Source organism: Schistocerca gregaria, chromosome 6, assembly GCF_023897955.1.
Source record: "Schistocerca gregaria isolate iqSchGreg1 chromosome 6, iqSchGreg1.2, whole genome shotgun sequence".
Lineage (NCBI taxonomy): Eukaryota > Metazoa > Arthropoda > Insecta > Orthoptera > Acrididae > Schistocerca > Schistocerca gregaria.
Window position 1 is genome coordinate 320,953,696 of NC_064925.1, and position 16,782 is coordinate 320,970,477.

At 40.0% G+C, this 16,782-nt stretch overlaps 1 protein-coding gene across 9 annotated transcripts in view; it reads right to left on the minus strand.

The window, feature by feature from the left end:
* The window catches only part of LOC126278998 (ral GTPase-activating protein subunit beta), a 360,574-nt gene that overhangs the window by 268,878 nt on the left and 74,914 nt on the right, over window positions 1-16,782 (minus strand). For all 9 annotated transcript variants that reach the window (XM_049979327.1, XM_049979325.1, XM_049979321.1 and 6 more), the window contains one exon: window positions 4,836-4,940. In XM_049979327.1, the coding sequence (XP_049835284.1) occupies window positions 4,836-4,940 (105 nt within the window). The remainder of the gene's footprint in view (window positions 1-4,835; window positions 4,941-16,782) is intronic.

Sequence of the window (16,782 nt, forward strand, 5' to 3'; positions counted from 1 at the left end):
TATCCACAGTAATGAACCCTTCCTCTCCTATGGTGTCTACTCTGTCTTTCTGATATAATTTCCATGATTCACCACATATTTTGAAGCATTATATTTGTTCCGAGAATAATTTCAGCACAAATATTTCCTTGAGGGCTGTAAATTCAAGAACTTTTTATGAATATTGTGACAATTTATTGTTAAAATTTTGACTGTCGAAGTGTCTTTACTATGTACACTCTCTAATTTTAGTCTCTACTTATCAAATAGCAAAAATTTACCAGAGGTCCTAAATACTACCTAACCTAAAAGACCCCTATGTGCACTCAACAAGTAATCTGCTACTTAAGTATATACTTTCTTTGTCTAATACACCCCTTATGTATCAAGGGGAGCCCCACAATTCTCCACACTGTATCGCAGGTCCAGAAATCTGCACCCATGAATCACAGATGCACCATGCACAGTCAACAGCCTCAGCAGGGCTTCCTCTACATCTTGAATGAGCCCCACCCCCAGCAGCAGACATATCGAGTGCCCATAGGATTTCTTTCCAGTCCTGGACCCTGTTTTCCTAAGGGGCTCCATCACACATCTAAGGTACACCTGATAACTAGCAATCCCCTGTTCCTATGTTCCTGCTCAAAAGGTGCTGTAGGAGAAGCCACCTGTCGACCTACAGGGTGAATGGGCAAGGCCAGATGGCCAGCCTAGACACTGACTCTTCAACTCAAATGATGCATCTCCAGTGAGGATGGATCTCCCTCACCAGATACACTGCAAGGTGCTTTGGCAGCGGATCCCGTGGATCCTTATGTGTCCCATGTGATGCGCCAGATTCTCCGCCACCTCTACAGGCCAAGGGAACAGACGGAAGATGGTTGACCGCAGCCAGCCCTCCAGCACCCACGTCCATCTTATCCATCCTAGTGCTACTAACTATAAAAGTCCACAGAGAAAGCTACATACATAACTTTCTACTCTCCTGGTGTGGAACCCTATCATCTCCACAATTTACTCTAATCGAAGATAACATAGCACGCCAATGGCTGCAGCAAGCAGTTATGCTAAGGAAAGCTGAGTTCCATAGTGTCACCCATGGCGGTGCTGCTGCTGGGTAGTGTGGTCCATTTGTCACCATGATCTTGACCAATGCACAGATACTCAGACTGCACTAAATATACTGTGGAATAGAGGACATTTTTATCAGTATTCATCAGCTTACAGGAAGATGACTGGCAGGTGCCCAGTCCGAATTTTGAGGAGTACAGTTAACAAGCACCAGGCGCAAGCCCAAAATTTCTTCAAACTGACCTGTAACTGCCCCTTTTTTCTATTCATAAATCCCTTTTTGATATAAAAAGGGTTTTTAAGAAGAAACTACTTCAATCTATATTTAAAAATCACACTGTTCACTGTTCAACACTTTATTTTTTGGCTCAATTGTCAAAGAATTTTATAGCTGTCGATTTTACTTATTTTTCTGCCTTAACCCACCAACCAAAAGGAACTTCAATAGTTTCTAAGGAAAATAAACTATTACACAGAATTACCTTGTGGGTTGCTAACACATGTGTGCACTGTACCAGCTCAGGAAAAAAACTAAGCTTAGTTCAGTTAGTCACAGGTATGCATTTCAACCATAGACCCACTGTAAACCTATGCCCACAAACTGCTGTCCCAGTACCAGGTGAGACTTAAAATGACGCCTCTCCAATATCCAGCACTAATTCCAGAGAATCCTATACTACTCTCCATGGTGCTGCCCAAAAACATTTAAATTTCCCCTCAATCAAGAGAAACTTCAGGCCTGCAGGCCTGGAGTTACTGACTAGGTCATCATAGCATACTACTACTAATTTTGATGATTACAAAACAGTTGATTTCAATAGCATGCACCACACACATTAATGAATGATATTGCACCATGGTTTGATACTGATTTGAAAATAGATATTCTGCTGAAGTGTGTAGAAGTAGGTTGCCTCCAGACAGTGCACTTTTCACCCATACTGGGTGTCTGAATCTCACTATTTCTGTAGATAAACTTCCAGCAGATGACACGTTATAGAAAGCTTGTCCCATGGGCTGTATTCATGACCAGACATCTCAAGCAAATTCTGGACAATAAATGGTTATAACCAGCTAGTTTGGTCACTCTTAATGCTGTTCCCAATTACAAAGGCTGACGAAAATTGTTTTTTGAAAAACTTTTTTTTTTTACTTTTATAGCTGATCTTTATAGATTTTTATGAGCTGAATCCAAATTTAGCCTTAATTTTTTTGTATCAACCATAATTTTTGAGCAATATGCTTTTTATTGCATAGTATAAAAATCCTATGCTATACAGTAAATGAGGAAATTAATGAAATGCTTTGTTACAACATAAGCATGGTTTGTATTTACAGTTAGCTACTTAAAACAATTATATGGGTTCATAGAAGTTTCACTTGTCAGCTGGAATTGATTTGTATTTTCTTTCTCTTTTTTCTTTGAAGCTTCTTGTGTGGCTTTTTCTATGATGAGTCGCTTGCTGAACTTCTCGTTGAAGTGAGCAACAGTAGTTCCCCATCATGTTGGTGTTCAAACACCCTTCGCAGCGTTTTTCCATCACTTTAATGTCCTGGTGAAAATGTTCTCCTTGCTTCTCACGAACATCTCCCATATTGCCCGGGAAGTAATCAAGGTGACTGTTCAAAAAGTGAACTTCCAGACTCTTTAAGCATCCTAAAGTTTTAAACTTCTTTAACATTGTAGCTATAATAGAAGCATATTCTGGGTCTTTCTGATGTCCTAAGAACTTTGTAATGACTTTCTTGAATGATACCCATGAGTCTTCCTCACTTAAGGTCATTGTGGATTCAAAGTTAACATCAAACATCAATTTTCTAATGTCACGTCTGACAAAGATGCCTTCTTTTAGTTTAGCTTCTGAAAGGAATGGAAACTTTTGGCAGAGATACTTAAAACATGGCCCATCTTTAGTCAAAGCCTTTACAAACTGTTTCATGAGGCCTAACTTTATATGGAAAGGTGGTAGGAGTACGTATTTTGGATCTACAAGGTTTTTGCATAGAATGTTCTCACCAAGTTTTAAATACTCTCAAAGGCCAATTCTTTCTGCACCAGTCTTGATCCCTAGCCCTACTGTCCCATTCACACAAGAAATGTGGAAATTTGGTAAAGTCACCTTGCTGACCAAGGAGTATGCATGTTTTAGATCATCACATATCATCCAACCATGAGCAGAATAGCCTATTTTATTTAGCACTATTTCTAGGTTTACATAGCTTTCTTTCATATGTACAGAATGTCCAACAGGTATAGATGCATACGTGTTATCATTGTGTAATAAAATAGCCTTTAAACTAGTTTTGGATGAATCAATAAACAGCCTTCAGTCTTCCTGTTTGTATTCAATACCAAACTCATTCATCAGATCGGGAACATCTGAGCAGTACACTAAATCACCTCCTTCTTGAAAAAAACTTGGAAAATTGCTGCTCTCTTTTCCTATACACGTATATGCAGGGTCCAATTGCCAATAAGTTCTTGTCTTTTAATCTAGAGCCAAGCAATTCAGCTTTTTCTTTCGTTAAGCCCAGATCCCTAGCCAAATCGTTAAGCTCGGTCGAAGTAAACAATTTGGGCTCTAGACTTTCTGTATTACAATGGAATTCATCATCATCGGGTTCATCTAAATCACATTGTGCATCAGAAAATACTTCTGTTGGAATAGAATTTAAATCATCTGGTGGTTCAGGAACCGGCAAATCTACACCATGCCCTACTGATCTACACCATCAGTAGGATGGCGAACGGAAGGTTAGGGTAGCTTACAACCATCTTGTTTTTCGAATTATGACCCGTAATATCAACACTGCAAAAGCAGCAATCATCGGAATGATTTTTTGGCTCCCTCCATATCATAGGACCAGCAATTCTAAGGGCTATTTTCTCCTTTTTGGACCATTCTCTCAGATCTTCAACAGGCCCATAACATACCTAATGCAACGCTCAAGATTTATCTTGATCACCAAGTCTGGATCCAAAGTATGATAGATAAACCTTTTTACCAAAGTCTAATGTTTCTTTGGCATTTTTTAATCACAAATTCACCACAAATATAACAAAAACTGTCAGCAGGGTTTTTACAACCACGATTAGACATTGTACTGAGCACATGTACAGGAAATGGGAAAGTGAGGTTAGGTTGACTGTAAACAAAACACCATCTGTTAACACAAAAATAGAATTGATCTCTTTTTGGCAGCAAATGTTTTTCAGCAGTGCTACCAATGTCATCTACATTCAATACACCTCCTTTTTAAATTATTTTAAATACATAAAAGCTATTAAATTCTTTAAAACATCACTCAATTTAATAAGTTTAACTGAAAAATGTGAAGAAATGGTGGGTGATACAGTTTTTTAAGTATCATATTTGGATTTCCCACCCTAAAAAACATAAGAATAAGGTATTTTCAGCAAAAAAAATTCCATCATTGGCCTGTATTATTGTTTTGTGATATCTTGAAGTGGCTGCTCTTTTGAACTTTGGACTGTGCTTGTAATAATTGACTATTGCTTCACTTCAATGGATTTCTAACTGGCAGTGACTCTCACATAACCTGGCTTGCCTTTGTCATCTCCTCAATAATTACTGTTTTGTGGCTTATTGTGACTGTAGCTCTGTGCAAATAACATGCAGTAAACTCCAGCTGAAAAAAGTCTCTCTTAAGTTCTGAAACATAACTCCGAATTAAGACAATCACTGCAGAAAGTAACTTGGTTGGAAGCCAATGTGAAGTAACATATGAATCTGAAGACAGTCAGTCCTGGTAAGTACACTTACATGGCAAGCTAGAAGCAGATGATGGACCGGAATTTGGGGTGGATGGTGTCTGAACTGTTGAAGCGCGACTGCTTGTCAGACCAATGAGAGAGGCTTTTGGCATTCCTGACAACAGTAGCAACATTGACATAAAGTTAATAGAAACTGGCATTAATGGATGCTAGTTAAACATAAACCAACATACAGAATGAGTTGAAGGTCAACAATAAAATTATAAGACAATGACACTAAAACAATCTGATTCCACTCTAAATAGTACTTTACAGTAAATTTGAAGCAGGCATCTTTTCCTGCAACATTTTACACAAAAACTGTGAGGTATAGAGTCACAAAGTCTACCTCCACTTCTCATAAGCATCACATTACTGAATAACACTAGTCCTACAAACATACTCACTATTCATGTTAGGTTAAGCACATCAACATCAGCAGCATTGGAAACAAGATAGCAACAAATGTTAGTCCCTATAATGCACTACTTTTTTTAAAATTTGATTGACAGAAATGGATGTAATCTACCAGATACACAAACTTTCAAACTCAACACTTCCTTTTAAATGAAGCTATGAGCATCAATCATATTGTTCTGGATAGAATAAATGATTACTTTGATCTTGCACTAGTATTTTTATGTTACCTAGTTGTGCAGTACAAACATGGGGAATGAATCTAATAATGGAAAAGGAAGGCAAAGAACTTTTAAGGAGCTCAGACATAAATCAGTTATGTGGCAGGAAAAAAACTGTTTGAATAAACAAAATGTTGTGGAATTGTGACCTGGAGATAGGTCAAGAATGGTTAAAAAGGTGAAGGTGCAAGGTCATAAATAAAAAATATGGAAAGTAGTCAAGTAATTTCAACAAGAATAATCAAGTAATTTCAACAAGAATAAATGATGGTAAAAATATAATGAAAAGACACTGATAATAGGAAGCTAAACCACTTCTCCGTGAAGACAACAGGTAAAAAATGTGAGGCAGACAAACTCTTTAATCAAAGTATCTGTGATTCACCTTAAAATTGTGGCACTCAAATAGATTTTAGGAACAGAAATCCTGCGAAATACAAATATACTGTAGGTTGCATGGATAAAAGCCATACTGATTAATTTCTGGGAAGGGTATGAGGCAGTATGAAACTGTCATTTAATAAAGGAGAAATGTTTCATAGATTATGCACCCTGTTGACTATGAGACTATTCAAGACAGAGCAAAAGCTCGGAGTAGAGTGGGGATAGGAAGAAATCAGGTGTGTCTATTTCAGAGGGACCATCCCAGCACTTGCCTTAAGCAATGTAGGCAAAGTATACAAACACTTCATCAGGTTGCCAGGACTGGGACTTGAACCACTGCCCTCTTGAATACAAACCAAGTGTCTTACCGCTGGACCATCTCGTTGAATAATTGCCACAGACATATGGCTATCATCTACCAAATTATTGACATTTAAAGATTCACCATGCTCTAGACTGTCCTATGTCCAATGTTATACTTTAAGAATTCGTACAACTAATTACATGAGGCTGTTCATGATCATACTGTAATCCATTAATCAGTATATCTGTAAGAGCTACATCCATTTCTAACCAAGCATAAACAGCAACAAGCTAATTTAAAACTACCATTCAGCAAACATTAGAACAGGCCAAAAATTAAATCACACATATAAAATAAATTAGTATGACAAAATGCTGTTGTCCTTGTGGTATTCAATCTGAAGACTGGTTTGATGCAACTCCCTCTGCAAAGATAATTATTTTGTAATGATAGTTTTGTTTGCATCCACTTCGTTTCAGCACACTATTTTAAACGTGATACTATAATTATAAATATGTATCGCTAAATGCAACTTTATCTATTATGTGAATGTTAACAGTGATAGTAAAAGTTACACTTTCCTGCAGCTGTGGTTTTTAGAGTACCCTGAACATGAGACAATATCTTTTAATGAGACATTTTACTTAAGAGTGTGAACAGATACTCATAAAAAGGAACAGTTTGCACAAAATAAAGGAAGTTTCCAAGAAATAGAATTCCCAATGATTTATCTTTCATTCTTTAAATAAGAAAACATATCTAAATATTTCGATAGTCTTTGTAATGGAATCTTCCATCCGTTACTTGCAAAACAATTCCACATCTAACAATGGAAACAAATACTGTGTTCTCACCTAATTTATTTATGAGGCAGTTTTGTGAATCTAAATTCATCCTCAGGATATGTCAGCTTTGAAATCAAAAAGTTGTTTGAAATTAAAATCTTAGTGTTTCCATTATTAAATAATCCAACTGCCTATGGTTGACCCTACAAAATAACTTTGAAACAATATGTATGACTGGGCTGTGTCTGTTCCTTCAGACATGTCTGAAAGAACAGACACCACACGGAATCCACAGCTATGATACTGAGAAGGGACTACTGATGTCAGCTGCCATGGGACTTTATGTGTAATCTGCAACGACACGTGAAAATGCGTGCCGGATCGGGATTCGAACCCAGGATCTCCTGCTTACCAGGCAGTGGTATTAACCGCTGCACCATCTGTAAACAGTGTTTATCTCTGTTGCGCAGACTACTTGGCACACCTCCAGGCCGATTCACAATCTCACCTAGCACGACCAATCCATAACCCCATCCATGTCCACCATGCTTGCTGCTTTGAGAATCCTGCAGAAGGTTGAACATAATTGTGCATCTGCACTGAAGATGGTGGGTTCATCAAGGCAAATTACTTATGTGAATACGTGGTGCTTGTTCCTTTGAACATGTTAAAATTAATAGACACCACGTGGAATCCTCAGCTGTAATACACATACGGTGGTGGTGGTGGTGGGGGGGGGGGGGGGGAGGAAGGGAAAGCAAAGAACAGGTGGCATGAATAGGTGGCACTAGGTTGGATTGTTGACTGGCTGACAGGTGTGCCAAGATAGTCAGCGCAATTGTGATGAACACTGTGTCCGAACGGCGCAGTGGTTAATACAACTGCCTATTAAGCGGGAGGTCCCAGGTTCAAATCTTGGTCCAGCATATATTTTCATTCGTCGGTGCTGATTCCACATAAAGTTCCGGTGCAACTGGCGTCTTTAGTTCCTTTCCTTTCCTTCTCTTTCCTTTCCTTTCTCCTCCCACTCCCCTCCTCCACCTTCAATTTACATTATATGTATCACAGCTGGAGATTCCACATGGTGTCTGTTCTTTGGGACATGGCCAAAGGAACAGGCACAACACGTTCTTATAAGTGATTTGCTTCGATGGGCAAATCTGTCACCTCCAGCGCATACGCACAATTATGTTCGACCTCCTGTGGGAATTTCAAAGTAGCGAGCATGGAGGACATGGACAAGCACTAGGTGTGAGTGTGAATCGGCTGGAAGATGTAAACAAGATAGCCGGCACAACTGCGATAAAAATGATGTCTGGATGGTGTAGTGGTTAATGCTACTGCCTAGTAATAAGGAAATCCAAAGTTCGAATTCAAGACCGCCACAAATTTTCACTTGCAACTGCTGATTCCGCATACAGTTCCAATGCAGCTGATATCAATGATGGTTTCCCTTCCCTTTCACCTTCCTTTCTTCCCCCTCCACCTTCAAGTTACATAATGTGAAGTAATAGTTGTCAAAGGTGTGCAATATACTGCAAGGAGCTGAAATAAAAATGTGAAAACGAACTTCATGAGGAAAAGGAAATGATGTCTGGTGAATTATTAAATTCCACTTTGATTTATTAAACAACACAAGTCTCGTCAGATTAACATCAGTAACCCATTTCATTCGAAATTCAACTGCTGGATTAAAGTATTAATGGCGTCAGCAACATAGTTCTGTATGGACACTTAATTTGTATCCTTATAAAATTTCTGTATATTGTTCTCCATATGGCAGGAATGTAGAACTTTCAGAGAAAGGAGAATTTAATAAATGGGCTATTAACAAGCTGGGAAATCTCTGTATGAATACAAATGATGGCCGACAGCAAAAGGTAAAGCCAAAGGAGACAAGGTGACATACGTACAACATTAGTATTCATAAATTGTATTGACTCCTTTATTAAAGAGCCAATACAATTTATGAATACTTAGTGCAACATCTCCCCCTCTCCTGTTACCAGACTGATGATTCCTCAAAGCCTCCAGATGTGTCCTATCACCTGTTTCCTTCTTGTTGTCATGTTGTGCCATAAATTTCTTTTTTTCCCAGTTCAGTTCAGTGTCAATTCATTAGTTATTCAAGCTATTAATATAATATTCACTTTTATAAATCACAAATTAGAAAATATAAAGCAGAAATTATTACAACTGGGAAGATTTAAGTCTTAGCTAAGGGGTTTATTGTGTGTACCATTGTACTCTCGTGCAAAAGTTAAAAATGTTGTGAAAAATTAAATAAAGAAGGTTTAAATTTTATATTTTATATGCCTGATAGAAAGCCATCAAATATGTGATACACAGCAAATACACACCGTGGATTTGAAGTACTTTGGGCTATTGCAGATATCTTAAGTGTAGGAATAAAAATCAATGACACTGCTCTTATTGAAAAGAGAGCAACATCAACAGATAGCTCATAATAAATTGATTATAAGTAAAATTTGACATGATCTGGCACATAACATTCAGTATTTACTCAAGAAATAAAAATAATGTATTCAAACTACAAGTAGTAGATAGTGTTCACTTTTTGGAAGAAAAAAAGGGAAAGTAGGGTTTAATGTCCCATCAACATCAAGGTCATTAAAGACAGATGTCAAGCTCAGAACGTTTCAAAGATGGAAGAGGAAACTGTCCATGCTCTTTCAATTTAACCATCCTGGCATTTGCCATGAGTGATTTAGGGAAATCATGAAAAACCTAAATCTGGATGGACAGGTTGGATTTGAAATGTTGTCCTCCCAAGAGTCTAGTGTGCTAACCAATGCATCACCTCACTTTGTTTCAATTTTGGGGACTACAGATGATCTCTATAAATGGGGAACATACACCTTAGAATTAATGGACAACATACCATAAAATTAAAGAATTGGCTTGGCTCAGCTACATTTGCACTATGTATTATCACACCTATAGATACTATAGATATGAAGAAATTAGTTTAATCTGTAAATTTCCATTCACTAATGAGTTATGGAATCATTTCTTGGGAACATTCAATATATAGGGATATTATTTTCAGAATAAAGATGTGCGACTCCTCCTATGTCACTGAACAGTATATTCCCAGGTGGCCTTAACCTCGTAAATGATACACAGACCAAGGTAAAATTTTTGTATGCATATAGAATCCATGTAATGCTAAAGATACATGTTCCAACAGTTTTCTCACCTTTTATGAGGCCTTGCCACCTAGTACAGCAAGTTTCAGTGGTCTGCGTCATCAGTTACTGAAGTTGACAACTGTTTACTTAACACACACAATAGAACAATAGCTAAACAATGTCAAGGTTCTGTAAGTGTACATTTTTATTCACTTATTCACATCATAAATATCTTGAACTGATACTAATTTATTTTCAACTGATGTTAGAAGAGTATTAGCCCCTTGTAGTACAAAGGTAGTAGCTACTGCTATTATCTTGGACAAGTTTCATATGTCTGTTGTACATGTGTACAACACAGTGGGTTTGTATCTTGTAAAAACCTTTCTTCATTTGTCACTAATTTCATGTATGCTTTGGTGCATAATTAGTGAAGTAGTTACTGCAATAAGGATAATAATAATAAATAATGATAGTAATAGTGATAATAAAAGAACAATGACTTGACTGAAATTTAAGGAGAAAAAAGTTTTCCTTAGGGTCAGAAGATGAGATATGTCATGAGTTTGAGAAGCCATTCAACACTGATTAGAGCCTATTAGAACATGATGTAATTTCATGTGTACAGACACAACATGTATACTTTTGTCATCTGACGAGGACTCAAACGTGACTTCTGCCACAACATTGATGTAATCCTCCTTGGCAACACACAGATGTCTTTGAGCCCTTGCCACCTGCTCCAGCTTTTGAAGAAGCTGTTTTGGAAGAAAACAAATTTGTTGTCAAATGGTATGTCAACAAAACAGTAATCATTCCTTCATCTGTGGAAGCCAAAATGCATGTAATACAATGCAAGCAGTGGGTGGTCACAGAAAGACAGAAAGTATATCAGCATCAACATACCACACACCACTGAAAGCTACAATGTTAATATGGGAGGTGTCAATTTATTTGACATATCATTGGAAACTGAAAAAACTAGGAAATGGACAGTCTGCTCAATATTATTTACTTATTTGCTGTTTTGCATTTGTTGCCACATTGTTTGGTTACAGATTGGACTGCACTGCTCTGAAAATTCAGAGCAAAGAAATAATGGACTGCCTGAAGTTCAATATTAAGGCCTGGGTGGCTGCTCCATGCTGAGAAGGGGGCACATAATGACACAGTCGAGTACAACGTGGACAGATGCAGCATCCTACCCTCCAACAAAAAGAAATTCCTGGTGTCACATCCATGCCAACCAAAAGGAAGGCATGAGTATTACAAATGCCAGAGATTGTTAGTGATGATAAGATTCATCTTTGCAGAATGCCTGAGTGTGAAAGCATAACAGCAAGAGTCTACTGCGCAGAATATCATGTTCACTTGTGTTTGTGAAAGAAAGAGACTGTTTCAAAGCTTATTATAATATGATGCAAGCCACAAGGTTTGCGTACCACAGAACATCCTCTGAATCAAAGTGTAACTAGTTTACCATGTACTTTCCATTACAAGTTTATAAAAAATAAAATTGATGTTTTACCCAACACCATTTTTATAATTTGCTTACCTTGAATGCCACCATACTGTGTATAGCCCATTGTTCTTTTTGGAAAATTTATCCAATAATTTTTGAAAACAATTACATTTTCTTAATCTTGTTGGTCTAGAAATATTAGATGGATACACATCTTTTAATGCAAGTGGAACTGAAGAGGTTAATAATAATAGAATTTGTTGTGACTTGCCGATCATTCAAAGTGCCGCCGCACAATTACACACGTCCTCTACATGCGGCACTGTCTGCCAGCCATGCAGCAGCTACGCCACCTAAGCGGCAAGCCAGGCAGCGGCGGCTAGACTTGGACTCAGTGCTCATTCGAATGTTACCGTGTTCACATGTATTGCTTGTTAACTTGCTCTGTGATTTATATGTGTTGTGTCATTCTGAAATATGTGTGTTCAACTTGACATTATAACAATTGGTGATGAGGATGGGATTCTTCCTTTTCACTGTTGACCCACAGGTTTCCATGGCTACTGTTGAGCAACTATTGCAAGGTCTCATTGAACAGCATACGCTTCTCACATCGGTGATTCGTGATTTCGTCGCAGCGTCAAATGCAGCGCGTTTCTCGTCGTTGGCTATACCTCCTTTTCCTCCCTACGACGAGATGGCAGAAGACTGGTCTGATTATGAAAAACATCTTCGACAGCACTTCTTGGCATTTCATGTCACGGATGAACAAACATGTAAGTCTCTGTTCCTTTCCTGGATTTCACCTCAAATGTATCGGTTGTTGTCGCAGTTAGCTCCTTTGAAAGATCCTGTGTCTTTGTGCTTTGCTGAAATGTGCTCACTTCTGTCTGTCTATTTTCAAAAGCAAATGCATGTGGTAGCCTCTCATGTTACCTTTTATCAATGTAAAAACAACCGCATCAATCTACATCTACATCTACATGACTACTCTGCAATTCACATTTAAGTGCTTGGCAGAGGGTTCATCAAACCACAATCATACTATCTCTCTACTATTCCACTCCCGAACAGCGAGCGGGAAAAACGAACACCTAAACCTTTCTGTTCGAGCTCTGAATTGTCTTATTTTATTTTGATGATCATTCCTACCTATGTAGGTTGGGCTCAACCAAATATTTTCGCATTCGGAAGAGAAAGTTGGTGACTGAAATTTCGTAAAAAGGTCTCGCCGCGACGAAAAACGTCTATGCTGTAATGACTTCCATCCCAACTCGTGTATCATATCTGCCACACTCTCTCCCCTATAACGCGATAATACAAAACGAGCTGCCCTTTTTTGCACCCTTTCGATGTCCTCCGTCAATCCCACCTGGTAAGGATCCCACACCGCGCAGCAATATTCTAACAGAGGACGAACGAGTGTAGTGTAAGCTGTCTCTTTAGTGGACTTGTTGCATCTTCTAAGTGTCCTGCCAATGAAACGCAACCTTTGGCTCGCCTTCCCGACAATATTATCTATGTGGTCCTTCCAACTGAAGTTGTTCGTAATTTTAACACCCAGGTACTTAGTTTAATTGACAGCCTTGAGAATTGTACTATTTATCGAGTAATCGAATTCCAATGGATTTCTTTTGGAACTCATGTGGATCATCTCACACTTTTCGTTATTTAGCGTCAACTGCCACCTGACACACCATACAGCAATCTTTTCTAAATCGCTTTGCAGCTGATACTGGTCTTCGGATGACCTTACTAGACGGTAAATTACAGCATCATCTGCGAACAGTCTAAGAGAACTGCTCAGATTGTCACCCAGGTCATTTATATAGATCAGGAACAGTAGAGGTCCCAGGACGCTTCCCTGGGGAACACCTGATATCACTTCAGTTTTACTCGATGATTTGCCGTCTATTACTACAAACTGCGACCTTCCTGACAGGAAATCACGAATCCAGTCGCACAACTGAGACGATACCCCATAGCTCCGCAGCTTGATTAGAAGTCGCTTGTGAGGAACGGTGTCAAAAGCTTTCCGGAAATCTAGAAATACGGAATCAACTTGAGATCCCCTGTCGATAGCGGCCATTACTTCGTGTGAATAAAGAGCTAGCTGCGTTGCACAAGAGCGATGTTTTCTGAAGCCATGCTGATTACGTGTCAATAGATCGTTCCCTTCGAGGTGATTCATAAAGTTTGAATACAGTATATGCTCCAAAACCCTACTGCAAACCGACGTCAATGATATAGGTCTGTAGTTAAATGGATTACTCCTACTACCCTTCTTGAACACTGGTGCGACCTGCGCAATTTTCCAATCTGTAGATACAGATCTATCACTGAGCGAACGGTTGTATATGAGTGCTAAGTAGGGAGCTATAGTATCAGCGTAATCTGAAAGGAACCTAATTGGTATACAATCTGGACCTGAAGACTTGCCCGTATCAAGCGATTTGAGTTGCTTCGCAACCCCTAAGGTATCTACTTCTAAGAAACTCATGCTAGCAGATGTTCGTGTTTCAAATTCTGGAATATTCCATTCGTCTTCCCTGGTGAAGGAATTTCGGAAAACTGCATTCAATAACTCCGCTTTAGCGGCACAGTCGTCGATAACAGTACCATCGGCACTGCGCAGCGAAGGTATTGACTGCGTCTTGCCGCTTGTGTACTTTACATACAACCAGAATTTCTTCGGATTTTCTACCAAATTTCAAGACAATGTTTCGTTGTGGAACCTATTAAAGGCATCTCGCATCGAAGTACGTGCCAAATTTTGCACGTCTGTAAATTTTAGCCCATCTTCGGGATTTCGCTTTTTTTGAACTTCGCATGCTTTTTCCGTTGCCTCTGCAACAGCGTTCGGACCTTTTTTGTGTACCACGGGGGATCCGTTCTATTTCTTACCAATTTATGAGGTATGAATCTCTCAATTGCTGTTGCTACTATATCTTTGAATTTGAGCCACATCTCGTCTACATTCACATAGTCAGTTCGGAAGGAATGGAAATTGTCTTTTAGGAAGGCTTCTAGTGGCACTTTATCCGCTTTTTTAAATAAAATTATTTTGCGTTTGTTTCTGATGGATTTGGAAGAAATGGTTTTGAGCCTAGCTACAATGACCTTGTGATCACTAATCCCTGTATCAGTCATGATGCTCTCTATCAGCTCTGGATTGTTTGTGGCCAAGAGGTCAAGTGTGTTTTCGCAACCATTTACAATTCGCGTGGGTTCGTGGACTAACTGCTCGAAATAATTTTTGGAGAATGCTTTTAGGACAACCTCGGAAGACGTTTTCTGCCTACCACCGGTTTTGAACAAGTATTTTTGCCAACATACCGAGGGTAGGTTGAAGTCCCCACCAACTATAACCGTATGAGTGGGGTATTTATTTGTTACGAGACTCAAACTTTCTCTGAACTGTTCCGCAGCTGTATCATCGGAGTCTGGGGGTCGGTAGAACGAGCCAATTATTAACTTAATTCGGCTGTTAAGTATAACCTCCACCCACACCAATTCGCACAGAGTATCTACTTCGACTTCACTACAAGATAAGCCACTACTGACAGACACAAACACTCCACAACCAATTCTGCCTAATCTATCTTTCCTGAACACCGTCTGAGACTTCGTAAAAATTTCTGCAGAAGTTATTTCAGGCTTTAGCCAGCTTTCTGTACCTATAACGATATCAGCTTCTGTGCTTACTATTAGCGCTTGAAGCTCAGGGACTTTTCCAGCGCAACTACAACAATTTACAACTATAATTCCGACTGTTCCTTGATCCAAGCACGTCCTGTAATTGCCCAGCACCCTTTGACATTGCAGCCCATCCCGCACTTTCCCGAGGCCTTCTAACCTAAAAAACCGCCCAGTCCACGCCACACAGCCTCCGCTACCCGTGTAGCCGCCAGCTGAGTGTAGTGAACTCCTGACCTATTCAGCGGAACCCGAAACCCCACCACCCTATGGCGCAAGTCAAGGAATCTGCAGCCAATACGGTCGCAAAACCGTCTGAGCCTCTGATTCAGACCCTCCACCCGGCTCTGCACCAAAGGTCCGCAGTCGGTTCTGTCAACGATGCTGCAGATGGTGAGCTCTGCCTTCATCTCGTAAGCAAGACCGGCAGCCTTCACCAAATCAGATAGCCGCTGGAATCCAGAGAGAATTTCCTCAGATCCAAAACGGCACACGTCATTAGTGCCGACATGTGCCACCACCTGCAGCTGGCTGCACCCTGTGCTCTTCATGGCATCCGGAAGGACCCTTTCCACATCAGGAATGACTCCTCCCAGAATGCACACGGAGTGCACACTGGATTTCTTCCCCTCCTTAGCCGCCGTATCCCTAAGGGGCCCCATTACGCGCCTAACATTGGAGCTCCCAACTACCAGTAAGCCCACCCTCTGCGATTGCCCGGACCTTGAAGGCTGAGAATGATCCTCTGAAACAGGACAGGCAGCTGCATCTGGCTCAACCAGAGACAGTGCCTGAAACCGGTTTGTCAGACGCACCGGGGAGGCTTTCTGATCAGCCTCCGGGGACGCCTTTCGCTGCGTGCCACGCCTTGGAACGACCTCCCAATCAACCACAGACGAGGGCTCAGCCCCACTGCGGGCAGCAACCGGGGCAACCACAGCGGCAGACCGATCTGGGGACAGACGGGACGAGGTTGACATCCCCGTGATACCCGAGTCCGGCTCCCCACAGTGGTGCCCATTGGCAACAGCCTCAAGCTGCGCGACCGAAGTCAGCGCCGATTGCAGCTGTGAGCGAAGGGATGCCAAGTCAGCCCTCATCCGAACACAGCAATCGCAGTCCCTGTCCATTCTAACCGATGTTGAACAACAGTTACCGAAACAAGAGTCCGTGCCTAGATAACGCAAGCGGAACACGAAAAGAATGTATCAACTAACCTGTACAAATGCCTAACGACTGCGCTACAATCTGCTGAATTTACGATTACAGTAATTAAAGCTCGAAATTGTACCTCCTATACGAAACTCACACGCAATTTAAATAAGAATCTACGAAGTAAACACTAAAGCGCGATGCTACAACTGACCAATACTATAATACGCCCTAAATATATGAATTAAACAATGCAAGTACCCAAAAACACACAAAGAAATTAATTAAACTATCTAACAAATAAGTAAGCTAGGGTTATACAACTTGCTGCTGCAGCTGCTTATCCAACGGCGGCAGGGAGCACACTGACTGAGACCAACCGAC